At 39.2% G+C, this 14,157-nt stretch overlaps 1 protein-coding gene across 1 annotated transcript in view; it reads left to right on the forward strand.

Annotated features, from left to right (window-relative positions):
• Window positions 1-14,157, forward strand: part of AOAH (acyloxyacyl hydrolase) — a 165,975-nt gene that overhangs the window by 69,935 nt on the left and 81,883 nt on the right. The window contains exons 5-6 of the mRNA XM_073630511.1: window positions 7,019-7,084; window positions 13,264-13,346. Of these exons, the coding sequence (XP_073486612.1) occupies window positions 7,019-7,084; window positions 13,264-13,346 (149 nt within the window). The remainder of the gene's footprint in view (window positions 1-7,018; window positions 7,085-13,263; window positions 13,347-14,157) is intronic.

Raw genomic sequence — 14,157 nt, forward strand, 5'->3', positions numbered from 1 at the left:
GATGAAGACCCTGATGTCAGAGGGCACTCTGATGGGGACCTTTATGTAAGGGTGGACACAGAAGAAGACCACGATGTAGGAGGGACTCTGATGAAGACCCTGATGTAAGGGGAAACTCTGATGAAAGGGGGAATCTGGTGGGGAACCTGATGTACCGTAAGTGAAGACAATGATGGGGTCCCTCATGTAAAGGTGGACTCTGGTGGAGACCATAACGAATGGGGGGGCTCTGGTGGGGATTTTATTTTTCAGTCCCTAAATATTTGTAAAATATATGATGTGGCCCTCATACCGAAAAGTTTTGAAGCCCATGGTTTAACAAACTCCAGTAAAACACAACAGGGGTTGTAATCTAAAACTTTAAAAGCAAGTTTTAGCTGGATATACACTTGCAGTGTGCAGTTTTGACGATTTTTTTACTCTCCACCACTTCGTGTACTCCAATTGCTCTTATTAAAATCCCATTGTTAAACTATTACCCACATGCTCTTAAATATTAATGTTCTCAAATTAACAATATTGTTAAATATAAATATGCTAATAAAATGAAGAAGGGGAACAAAGACATAAAGCTCCTTTTTATTGGTAAGCAATGTAAAGAGAATACTTACTACTCTATGTAGAAAAGCATGGGGATTAGATTAACCCCAGACACAACATCCTAGCATTACTGTCAGCCATCTGCTTTGCAAGCTGTAGTTTCATCAATCATAACAATATTGAGTCTCATTATGCCCACAGGTTTTAATGTAATTCTAGACAGGACACATCTGCAGTAGTACTTCTATTGAAAGTATAGTCATATAAAATAGGACAATCAATGTAAGTTATGTGCAATACAAGAAGATAAATAACAAAGTAATATCCCATGGACTTTGTGTAATGCGTATTTTTCTGAAATAAATACAGATTTGCTGCATTAATCAATATTTCAAACAAGTTTAGCTGCTGTTGTAACAGTTTATGGAAGAATAGTGAAAAAGTGAAATGAAAAAGATTGCTTTATTTATTAAACTACAAACAAAGGAATATTTGTACATGTATTAAATCTATACATTTTGATTAAAATCACTAGAAAAAAATAGAATTCACTAGCACGTGGTATATGGTCGCCCCTTCATGTCATATTATTTCCCTGTAGCATGATGTTTGTCAACTACAACTACACAGCCAACTGATATACAACCACTCAGAGACAATGGAAAGCTCCAGGCATCAGGATCATTTTAGAAGTTGGGGAGGTCCCACAGAGGTGTTGCCCACCACACTACATCAAAATCCTTGTTTTATTGTTGTTTACCCCTGTCAGTTTTTTTTATTGCTGTTTGCAACTTATTTCGAGAATTCCCCTCCAGGTGACTAAATGGGAAATATGTAAAAATGTCCCCAACAGGGGCCTAGCAATAGATTTTAAAGTAAGCCTCTACTCATCTAAAGGTGTATTTACCATGATGACACAGGGCTCTATTTACTATGATGACCTATGCCTAGGGCAGCAGAGGAAGCAATTAACAAACCATTGACATTATTTTTAATGTTTACCTCTTCTATTATGCTCTTCAACTCTTGTAGTTAACAATAGGCTGTAAGGGTAGACATATGTTGAGAGGAGTTGACTACCGTCAGACAATTCCCTATAGTTCAAAAATCACAGGACCATCTTCTTTACCTTGTTTGTTGGTCTTTATAGTTAAAATATAGCGCTGCATATAACAGGGACAACATGCTTCCTCCAGCAGCACATTCTAGTTGATGATGTAACTAAAATATATTATTATACAAGTTGGAGTTTGTACAAAAAGGAACCATCATCCAGGTGTGCCTTGAGCATCCTGTCTGTGTGAGACAGGATGCACTGGGGTCACTGGGTGACACAGGATGCTGTTGCATCTATGTAAGTCACAGGTTAGTGTGAGGTCATTAGGTGACACAGGATGCTCAAGGATCAGTGGGAGATGCAGGATACTCTGTAATATAGAAAACTTAGAGGTCACTCGATGACAGAGGAGCACAGGGATAACTAAAGATTTAGGAGTCACTGGGAACACAGGCGCTCAGGGGTGACTGGAGTTCCTGGGGTTACTGAAGACACAGGAGTGCACAGGGGTTGCTAGAGACACAGGGGCCTGGCTTAGGCACAGCAATGCATTGCTCAAGGACTGAGCAACCCATCACCTAGACCTTTAAGGTAGTGGCTTTGCTAATTGGCCGTGGAGGCAATGAAGGATACTACAGAAGTGGTCACTGTAGGACACAGGAGCGCAGGGGCCACTGGAGACACAGAGGCCTGGTTAGGCGCAAAAATGCATTGCTCAAGCTCTGAGCAACCCATCACCTAGACCTTTAAGGCAGTGGCATTGCTAATTGGCCATGGTGCTGGTGCTCCAGATGGAACCTGGAAGGAAGTGTTAGTGAACGTGTGCTGGAGAATAGACTCACCACTGGATCAGGGAGGAGGTGAGTGGGACAGTTACTACATAGAAAGATCCCAAACAGATAGGTGATTTCTATTTAAAGTAGAACCACAGTATTAAAAATATATGCTACATCACGTAGCCTCCCTGGCGGTTTTCCAGAGTGTGGCTCGGGGTTAAAATTCAGGACCATTAGCGGTAACCCCGAGCCACACTTGGGATTACATCGCAGGATCCTGGTGCCTGCTTACTTACCTTGTCCCCGGGATCCTGCGATGTCCCCCGCTGTGTCTGCGGGCTCCGTCCTCCTCCAAAGCCTCTCCGTGCCAGGCTCCGTTCCCTGTGAGCGGCGCGATGCACGGGGGCGGAGCCTGGCGGCAAATTCAAAAAAAGTGTAAAATCATAACACATACAGTACTGTAATCTTACAGATTACAGTACTGTATGAAATGATTTCACATCCCCTTTGTCCCCAGTGCTTTGGCCCATGCCCTGCATGCAGTTTTATATTGCATATACTGTTCTTTCTGCCTGGAAACTGGAGATTGTCCATAGCAACCAAAAAGTGTCCCTTTACGTCAAAAATGGCTTTAGACCAGCTAGAAAACACCGATAGTAAATTAGAACACTTGCAGAATTGAGCGATAGTGAATCGTGTGGAAATTAATTTTATTACTATTTATTTTTATTTTTTTTAATTATTTATTTATTTTTATTATATTATAATTTATGTTTTTGTGTTTCAAACTTTATCATACCCGGGATATCTACTAGACTCTTGTTTGGACAGATTTAAGTGTGTTATTGTTAAGAATTACAGACCTACAATAAAAAACGCCAAATTTCCATGCAAAATAATTGTACCGCTTTCAGCACCTAAAATCCGAAATAATCATACCGCCAGGGAGGTTAATAAGTGCGTATGCCCTTACAGTTTTCGCTTAGTTCCCCTGCAAAGTCCCACAAATATTTGTTCAGCCTGTCAATGAAGTCCACTTTCTTTGATGATGTGCCAAAAATGCTGCACTGCTCCTGAACATAGAACAGCATAGTCACCCCATGTAGGCTGTGTCTGCATGCCCCACAGTGGGATAAGAAGATGTTGCAGGGTGTGTGGCTATCAGCATAGTCACTGCTGATGCACAAGCTTTGTCAATCAGCAACTAGCCATACCTAGTCCTGTCCGTTGCATTCTGGATCGACAGTACTGCCTTTGTTTCTGAAACAGAGATAGGTATTGGGTGAGCATGTGATGCACAAATAAGGGAGGCTTTAGCTCACTCAATGAAGGTAAATCATTTTTTTTGTATACTTTATGAGGCTTGTGCATCACATAGTAACTGGATTTAAGACTTGTGTTGGCTTATCCAGGGCCCTTTAGATGTACTTTAAAATGTATGTATTTTAAAGCCCAACCCTGGGCACAGCATAAATTTCCTGGCAGTGGGCCCAACTGCACTGCAAGGGTTAAATGCTCATTATGGCTAGGGCTGCCAAAATAAGGAGAAATACTTACATTATTCTGTGCTCCAGCAGGTCCCCTCCAGCGGTGCCTCCAGGTTGCTGCAGCCTCTTCTGTAAGCTACTCACGGTTGCAGTTGCACGCTCGCCCCCTCCACGTGCAGTATATGATGATGCTGGGGGACCACCCACAGACCAGGTCTTTAGGAAGAAGAGGATAGCACTAGAGTGGGGATTAGGCTAAATAATACTTCCTCCCTTTCTACCCCTAGACATAATAACTTAACTCTTGCAGTGTGAAGGGGTCTTTTGCAATGGAAGATTCTGACTAGTTCCCAGAGTCAGGAATTAATCCAAACCTTTAAAAATGAAAGGTTTGCCCTTGATACAATGCTTGCCTGTTTTAGTAATGCCTGGAGACCTCAGGGCTCACCCCGACTGATTTAAACGGATGTGACCATTGAGGGATCCACCATCCACGCCTCACCACCGTTTAGGAACAGTGATGTGTGCTTTGTAACATTCTTGTACTTAGGACAAATTCTAGCTGGTACCTTTGCCCTTATGTTAAATTTGTCAATGTTCATTTATTCAATTTGACGAACCAGTGTATACCTTGTTCCATTATTCATTAGCTTAATAAAAATTACTGAAAAAGAAAAATAAGGAGTGGAAAAACCTTGTACACAGGTCAGGTACATTTATTAGGAATGGTGGGTCACATGAGTACTTCTGTACATACAGTATATACAGTTGTGCACTTTCCCTGATAAACAGTTCAGCCATCACAGCCTTTTAAAAAGAAAATGCAAAATAACCTTCAAAAATGATTTCAAGCACTTTTAACACTACAGGCGGTCCTCTGTCAAAAATATATTGTGAAAATTAATTTATATGTTTTGTCATGGAAAGATATATTGCAAGGCAGCCAAACTGACAAAGCAACCGAGACTCATCCCTTGAGTCTTCCCTTTCAAACATTTGATTAATCACTGACACAGTTGGCATAAATGGGCAATATGCCCACTTACTCTGACACCACAGTATGCCAGGTGGAAATACACATTTCACAGTTCTAATAAATGAAGATGTCTAAAGCTCCCTCATTATGCTGCCAGCCTGGAATGAAACATGTAGGTACATCGGGTGGGTATGAGTCAATTTTCGAGTAATTTAGCAGACTTTATTCAAAATAAATTGCTGCTTAAAGTTTCCATTTTTATAAAAAGGAACTTAGTAACAGACATTTGACATCCTGCTGTTGAGTCCATCACCTCCTGCTTTGTTACTAATCACAAAGCTTTAGTACAACTACATGACGAATTTTACATTAGAAATTATAAACAAATGCACAAGGTACTACACATGTAGTGCCAATGTGATTTTCTCTTGCCCTCCTAGCTCTCTAATTGCATAGAACCATGCAGGAAGGACAAACATTCTCTGTGATAAATTGACAGCACCCCGATTGTTATTTCAAGAAATCACATAATGCAAATTCGACATCATGCAGAGACAATGCATCTAAAAAAATGTTTGAAATGGCTGCCTACATATCCATCATATAACATTTGCTTTTATTTCTTCCATCATAAGGGTGACTAATTGCTCCCAGTGTCTTCAGCCAGCTTTGTTCAGGTTAGGACCAAGCCCATACAGAACAAGGCTTCTGAAAAGCAGTAACTCATATGGTCTTTCAGATTAAGGGAATTCTGTGTACTCAGATAAATACACTTCAGTGGGAACAGGCTATGACATGAAGAACAACCTTAAGATAAATAATGGATCCAAAATACATAGGATGGTGCAAGTGCAATATAGCCATTTGTTAGCACCTGTATAAAATGGAACTGGGATCAAGTCAAGGTAATAGAGGGATGTAGGGGAAAATAGGAGAAAGCACAGTTGGGTGATATCCATGTAACTGCACCCATAGATGCACAGTATTGCCACTGGATCCAGCAACTGTTACCTGACAACTTTCTGTTAGAGGTCTTTCTGAGACAGAAAATGATACAGTCTTTTTATGGAAGTAAATCTCAATAAATAAAAGAAAAGAGCTTCTAGTGTCTTTGCGTCACTTCCGGTTTGAAGCCGCGGAACGTGAATCTTCCCGGCTTCCTGCTTTTTTTTATAAGCTGTATATTTACAGAGACATTGTGAGTACGTTTTATTCAAAATAGACCAATTTTTATATGGAATAATGCTATGGGAGTATCTCTTTCCTACATTTGGGTGATGTGGAGTAACATCTAAAGCGTAAAGAGAAGATTGACATCAAAAGCGCGGATCTAGATATTGCTAGGAAACGACATTTTTTTCCGGTGAGTGCATCACCTGTAGGGGGCACTATAAGAAGCACAAAGGCACAAGTTTGAAGAGCACCTGTCACTTATATACGGTATATACTTTCATTTATTTTTTATATATATATATATATATATATATATACATATATTTTTTTTTAAATGTTTTTTAGTTTTTACATATGGACTACATTTGAGCACGGCATCATTTACTTCTTTTTACATATGGACTGTTTATGAACACGGCATCATTTATGAGTTTGCAATACTGTATGACAACTAGCACTGTTTTTATATTATTGGATCACTCAGCACTTGGCACTGTGAATACATTTGCACTATTGCACGTTACATTTTGTATTATTTTACGTTATATCTGCATAGGAGATTCATGTTTGCATACAACAACAGATCATTTTCACATTAGAGTCAGTAAACTGTGAAGGAAGTGCAACATTGGCACATCTCAAACTCAGTCAGGGGTTGTGTCACTTGAACAGCGCTACACCTACCATTTTAAATTTCACATTTGCATTTTATACTCCACCTAGGTGGCTATATTGGCAGGGGCAGCAGTTCTTAATAATCAGTCATCACAGCCATCAGTGCAGGATCACCCATAACCCTTTTAGAAGATTCACCTCTAACATTTAAAATTATTTCTACTGGACAGTGACAATATCCACCCCAACATTTTCTTGTATTGATATATGCTATGAGCAGTATTCTGGATAGAAACAAATGGCTATATATAGTCCTTTACATGTCCTTTATTGTCCTTTACACTGTACATAAGGAAGTTCAAAAACTGAACATATTTATTTGTCTTCTTTTAAGATGGGATTAAAGAATTCAGTTAAGCAAGCTGAAAGACTGTTAAAGAAACCTGACTATGAATTAAAGGTAAGTGTAAATGCAAAAGAAAAGATTTGCTTCAAATTATTTTGGATGGATGAATGAATATGCGCTACTGGGGTTGATTTACCAAAAGCAAAAAGGCTGTTCATTTTCCAAGGGAAGTTGGACTTGCAGAGGGATTTTCCCCAGAGCTAAGTGACTGTGGTGAGATTTTATTTTGCAAAGAATAGTCACTCATGTGCAGGGAATATAAAAAAAAAGACTGCAATTGCGCTCGCACATGATTAGATGATTGAAGTCAGCAGAGTTTCACCATATTCACTATGCTCTGGGGATAATTCCCTTGCAAAGTATAACTTCCTTTGCAAAGTGAAAAGTCCATCTGGTAACTCAACCCTGAATCAAACAGTTTGTAAAATTTTCAAAACCAATGAATGATCAATTTCAAATACAAAATGTGTTCAATTCCCATATTTATTAATGATTCCTCCTATAAAGACATTGTGACATTGGACTTTAAAGGTTAAGTTCACCTATGTATTAAAATGCACTATACAGTCAAGGGGTCCCAGTTAGACCGTTCCAAATTAAAATTCGGACAAATTTTCATTTTTTGGAACTTTGGATGTATCCGAATTTCCGAATTACAATAGTACCGAATTTAAATGAGTCAAAAATAACGAAAAAAATTCAGATGAAATTCGAATTCAAATAGTTTTTGAATCATTTTTGAATACTTTTTGAATTCTAAAAGTTTTCGAATTCAAATAGTTTTCAAATTCAAAAAGTTTTCGATCGAATAGCTTTCCAATTTCCATAGTGAATAATATAGCATAGAAAATAAAGGAATAGAATAGAAAAAAAATAATAGCCTAGAAAAGAATATAACATAAAATAAAAGAATAGAATATGATAGAGTAAAACAGAACAAAATAGAATAGAAAATAAAAGAACAGACTAGACTAGAATATAATAGAAATGAATAGAATAGAATAATATAGAATATAACCATCTTCTGAAATTCGTATTTCAAATTTATTTATTTCAGAATAAATTTGAATTTGAAATTCATAGGAAAAGAATAGGATAGACAAGAATAAACTAGACTATAACAGAATAGAAAAGAATAGATTAAAAAAACCCAATAGAATAGAACAGAAAGAATACAGTGGGGCAAAAAAGTATTTAGTCAGCCACCAATTGTGCAAGTTCTCCCACTTAAAAAGATGAGAGAGGCCTGTAATTGTCATCATAGGTATACCTCAACTATGAGAGACAAAATGTGGAAACAAATCCAGACAATCACATTGTCTAATTTTTGAAAGAATTTATTTGCAAATTATGGTGGAAAATAAGTATTTGGTCACCTACAAACAAGCAAGATTTCTGGCTCTCACAGACCTGTATCTTCTTCTTTAAGAGGCTCCTCTGTCCTCCACTCATTACCTGTATTAATGGCACCTGTTTGAACTTGTTATCAGTATAAAAGACACCTGTCCACAACCTCAAACAGTCACACTCCAAACTCCACTATGGTGAAGACCAAAGAGCTGTCGAAGGACACCAGAAACAAAATTGTAGACCTGCACCAGGCTGGGAAGACTGAATCTGCAATAGGCAAGCAGCTTGGTGTGAAGAAATCAACTGTGGGAGCAATAATTAGTAAATGGAAGACATACAAGACCACTGATAATCTCCCTCGATCTGGGGCTCCACGCAAGATCTCACCCCGTGGGGTCAAAATCATCACAAGAACGGTGTGCAAAAATCCCAGAACCACACGGGCGGGACCTAGTGAATGACCTGCAGAGAGCTGGGACCAACGTAACAAAGGCTACCATCAGTAACACATTACGCCGCCAGGGACTCAGATCCTGCAGTGCCAGACGTGTCCCCCTGCTTAAGCCAGTACATGTCCGGGCCCGTTTGAGGTTTGCTAAGGAGCATTTGGATGATCCAGAAGAGGATTGGGAGAATTTCATATGGTCAGATGAAACCAAAAGTAGAACTGTTTGGTAGAAACACAACTCGTCATGTTTGGAGGAGAGAGAATGCTGAGTTGCAACCAAAGAACACCATACCTACTGTGAAGCATGGGGGTGGCAACATCATGCTTCAGGGCTGTTTCTCTGCAAGGTCAACAGGACAACTGATCCCTGTACATTAAAGAATGAATGGGGCCATGTATCGTGAGATTTTTAGTGCAAACCTCCTCCCATCAGCAAGGGCATTGAAGATGAAACATGGCTGGGTCTTTCAGCATGACAATGAGCCCAAACACACTGCTCGGGCAATGAAGGAGTGGCTTGGTAAGAAGCATTTCAAGGTCCTGGAGTGGCCTAGCCAGTCTCCAGATCTCAACCCCATAGAAAACCTTTGGAGGGAGTTGAAAGTCCATGTTGCCCAGCGACAGCCCCAAAACATCACTGCTCTAGAGGAGATCTGCATGGAGGAATGGGCCAACATACCAGCAACAGTGTGTGTGACAACCTTGAGAAGACTTACAGAAAATGTTTGAACTCTGTCATTGCCAACAAAGGATATATAACAAAGTATTGAGATGAACTTTTTATATTAACCAAATACTTATTTTCCACCATAATTTGCAAATAAATTCTTTCAAAAATCAGACAATGTGATTGTCTGGATTTGTTTCCACATTTTGTCTCTCATAGTTGAGGTATACCTATGATGACAATTACAGGCCTCTCTCATCTTTTTAAGTGGGAGAACTTGCACAATTGGTGGCTGACTAAATACTTTTTTGCCCCACTGTATAACCATTTCCCAAAATTCAAATAGAATCAATTTGAATTTGAATAGATTAGAATAGAAAGATGGATATATTCATCCTGCATCCAACTCGCATCAGTGTGAACCCAGCCTAAAGTGTAATGTGTATCGAAGAATTGGTGAAGGAAAATCAGTGTTTAACGATAATTCCCTCAAAATGACTTTGTAGTCAGTGGCGGGACAGGTGTCACTGGTAGGTGAAAAGACATTATCACTCTGGTGAGTGGCTGGGTAAAGTAATTTGACCTCTGAGGGATGCTAACTCACACATAACAGCTACTTCATCAAGCTAACACTAAACTTAAATACAGATTTAAACTGACAACATGCGGTTCCCAAATGCTGCCAGCAAGCCACTATGGAAATATGAAAAAGGGAGCACAGGAGTGCAACCTTTAGCAACCTGGGGAGAAAGGCTGCTCTAAAATAGAAAGTACTACTTTTCTAATCATATTAATTGTCCATTCTGGAGAAGTCCATTAAAATCATTGTATGAGATATGAGGGAACAAGAAACTTTCACCAGAATTCTTGTAGATTAAAGAGGAAGTAAAGGTAGGGAAAAAAACACACCCTGTAAGGCAAAGGCATAATGAGCTAGTATGCATAGCATACTACTAGCTCATTATGAATAACTTACCTGAGATGGAAGCCCCCAAAGCGACCCTCATTCTTCTCCTTCATCACCGCCATCTATCCCGCAGTGACTTCCGAGTATCGCGGCTCCGGCGCTGTGACTGTCCGGAGCCACAATGACATCACTGCCGCGCATGCGCGAGGGAGCCGCCACTAACGACATGATCGCTGTTAACCGTGTAGGTTTAGGAGATATTTGTTGTATCTACAGGTAACCCTTTATCTAGGCTTACCTGTAGGTAAAAGTGGTCCAAGAGGGTTTACAACCACTTTAATAGACATAATGCACATCCTCAGCAAACAGAATGCTGAATTTGAATAGTTGATGACAGCTTGTATTATTATTTTTATGTTATGTAATATTTTTCTGGAGGACAAAGTAAGTAATAGGAAAATAATGCAGATAGATTTCCCGATACACTACACCGTATCTACTGCAAATGTTAATAAGAGTTCACCTGCCATTTAGCTCTGCAAAATTAAGCATTAACATCACAGCCAGCATTGTGTAAAAGCTTACTTGTTGTGCATAGTTATTAGTTCACATTCCGGTATGCAAAATATCCTATGGAACATTACTCTTCCTTCTTTTTTAGGAAGTTGATGCAATAGATTCTGCACAGCAACTAGCCTATGTTTTATAACCTTACAGCCAAACAGTTACTCTGAAAAGTGACATACATTGAAGGACATTTATAAAACTTGATTTAGCTAAACATTAACGAATTTCTGTTCTCTGCATATTTTTTTTTTTTGAGGAGCTGCATATTCAATAAAATGCACAGCTGCAACAGATCAATTTTAAGTAAATGGTCACAACTGCATATTTTAGAACACCGGAGTTGTGGCATTTTCCCTCAAATTATTCTGGAGTTTGGTAAAATACCACATGGTCATGGTTTTCCCAGTGTTTTGACCATTTGAAGTTGAGCTTATAATAACAGATACCCATATTTGTCAAAATAAATTACTAAAGTAAAGCTGAACCCCCAAATCAGTTCAATCTATATGCTTGAACAGCCATAGCGGCATGTTCCTGGAATGGTCCATCATGTAGATTACTGTGTCCTGTTTGGCCAGGTAGTCTGCTGCTATTCAAAGCTTTAAAGAGATGCTGGCCTGTCACCAACCCTAAAATTACAGGTAAAATCACAGAACATTTAAAAAGGCTTATGGCAGTGTTTTTTTAATAAATTATTTTTATTGACTTGCAATGTGCTTCTGAACTTGCTAGCAAAGCTGATTGCTTCAGAAGAGTCAGTTCCCTAGCGCAGTCCCTTCCCTCTTTGCACATCACAGCCCTCTCCACTTCTGGGTGTGTCTGATTCTGTGCTGGTCAAGCTGCACTGCTTTTTCCTCACCTTCCAATATAACCTTTAGGCCACTTTCACACGGGGCAGGTTCTGCAATCAGCAGGGGATCTGTGAGCTGATCCTCTGCTGATCAGAGCATGACACATCTATGTCCGCTCAGTTTCTGCAGAGTGGACACCACAGCTCTGCTCTATGGGCGGCCAGGAGTAAATGGACTCCACTGTCCAATCCGCTTCACCTAAATGAAAGAGGACCTGATCGGACCTGGAGGTAGTCGGGTGTAAACTACCACAAGTCCGTTTACACCCACTTGTCCATAGGGAGAAATGGACATACCAATCAGGTTTGCCTGAAAATCTGACAGGTGGACCTGGTGGGAACACTCGTCTGAAAGGGATCTAAGATAACAGCTGGTGGAGAGCAAAGAGGAATACCATAGTGTGTCACTTGAATGACTTTTGTAAGTTTGTTGTAGTTACTGACATCACATCCAAGATGGCGGTCCCCAGATGCAGCCTCAGGGCTTTTAGATGTCTGAACAAGGGCAAATATGCAAAAACAAAGATGGTCTATGGAGCCCGACCATAATGTATACCAAAGTGAAGAGGTGCCTCCACATTATTACAGTATTAATGGGGTGTAACCAACTGGGTATACAGCCCTACAAATGTGGTCTAGGAGATTCACCAGCTGAAAAAGCTGCCAACTTAGAAGGCCTTACTGCTGATCTACATTGATGCTCATCAGGGTCCTGGCTGTGGCAGAGCTGGGGGGCCTATACCTGCAACTACAAAGACACCCCCTGAGACTTCACCCTTGAGGATCCAATCTACTAACGCTTCACTAGAAGGCATAGGAATCTAAGTCTGGGCAGCTATTTGGTGACCTTATGAGTAATAGTTTTGTATTGCTGTCTGTTTTCTTATTGACAAAATTTACCCTAATTTCTTTGTCAGAACTTGAAGGGATAGGAAATTTCTCCAGTGGGGCACAGACAAAAACATAAACACATTTTTTTCAGTACAGTAAAGAAAGGTTAGAGCTTCTGACTGCTTTTATTGTTGTCTGTGGTGACACCAATAATAGTGTCACAAGGACAGGATGCAATCTTCCCTATAGGGTTACATATAAAAATAAAACCTGACAGAAGTTTGAAATGTTCTCCACGCTATCCTAAATTTAAAAAAAAAAATGGCTGTTAGGCTTTACAAACTTAATTTTCTGTGGAATAAAATATATGTGCTATTTGCTGGTAATACTATATGTATTGACATTCTGTATCACAAGAACAATGTGATAAGCAAAGACCTGTAACATTTTTTGCCTTGCTTCGACTATACTGCAAATGACAACTTCCAAATTGGATTTCATTTTGCAACAGTAACTCTTAATTCAATTATATTTAAATTTTACTTAGAAACAATGTTTCATTTCCTGCCTTTAAACAAAATAATTAACAATAAACTCTCTTCAATTTTTGTAGAAACACATGGAAATTGTTTCCGGCATTCTGTTGAAGATTTGCTCGCTTCCCGTGTTTAAAAAGATCTGTGAGGCAATAGATTCGTAAGTATCTGTGTTGACAGATCAAAAGCATGATAGCAGGTCTAAGGGAGTACCTATTACTTCCAGTCCACTGCAAAGAACATTAGCTATTAACAGTCACTATGAGCTTGGGTACAATTGTAATTGCTTAACATGTGTGAAATATACTCTGCAGCTTCTGATGCTTGTGCAGTCAGATTTACCAATAATACCCTGAAGATAAGTATAATACCTACTTTACATTTTCTTATTACTTAATTGTTTCTTCTCTGCATGTCTTAATAGCGTAGGGGTAATGGAAACACAATCCTGGATAAGGCAATTACTTTCTAGACGCAAAGGAATGTGTGTTTTTGTCAGTTTATACAGGCTTTATTCTTGTTTGCCTAATTTAGAACATTAAAGGAATATTTATTGGTCACGAGTTCAAAGTAATCTCATTTGTCTTTAATATCTTTTGGGAAACAAGAATCACTTAAAAGTGAATGTTACATTTAGGTGCTTTTGTAACTGTTTTAGAATATGGTTGTACTCGATGATAAATTGTTCTGCACAGGCATACCCAAGAGCTCCTCGTTGTTCTATAAGGCATGTTCAGGCTGACTAATGATCATTCTTGCATTGAATGTGAAGACCCAGAGGCAGCTACTTTATTCTGCATAAGATTCCCAGAATCAAGTAGGATGACCAATGCTAACGGCTAAGCAGCGATGACTTAGATGGGGTCCTAAACAATCTCAACAACCATAATTTAATAAAACCTCACCCCACAAAACTGTTCAAAAACAGAAATATCCTTCTTGGCTGGAATTGGAGTAGTAGGGCATGGTAC

Source organism: Aquarana catesbeiana, linkage group LG05 (genome assembly GCF_042186555.1).
Source record: "Aquarana catesbeiana isolate 2022-GZ linkage group LG05, ASM4218655v1, whole genome shotgun sequence".
NCBI classification, from domain to species: domain Eukaryota; kingdom Metazoa; phylum Chordata; class Amphibia; order Anura; family Ranidae; genus Aquarana; species Aquarana catesbeiana.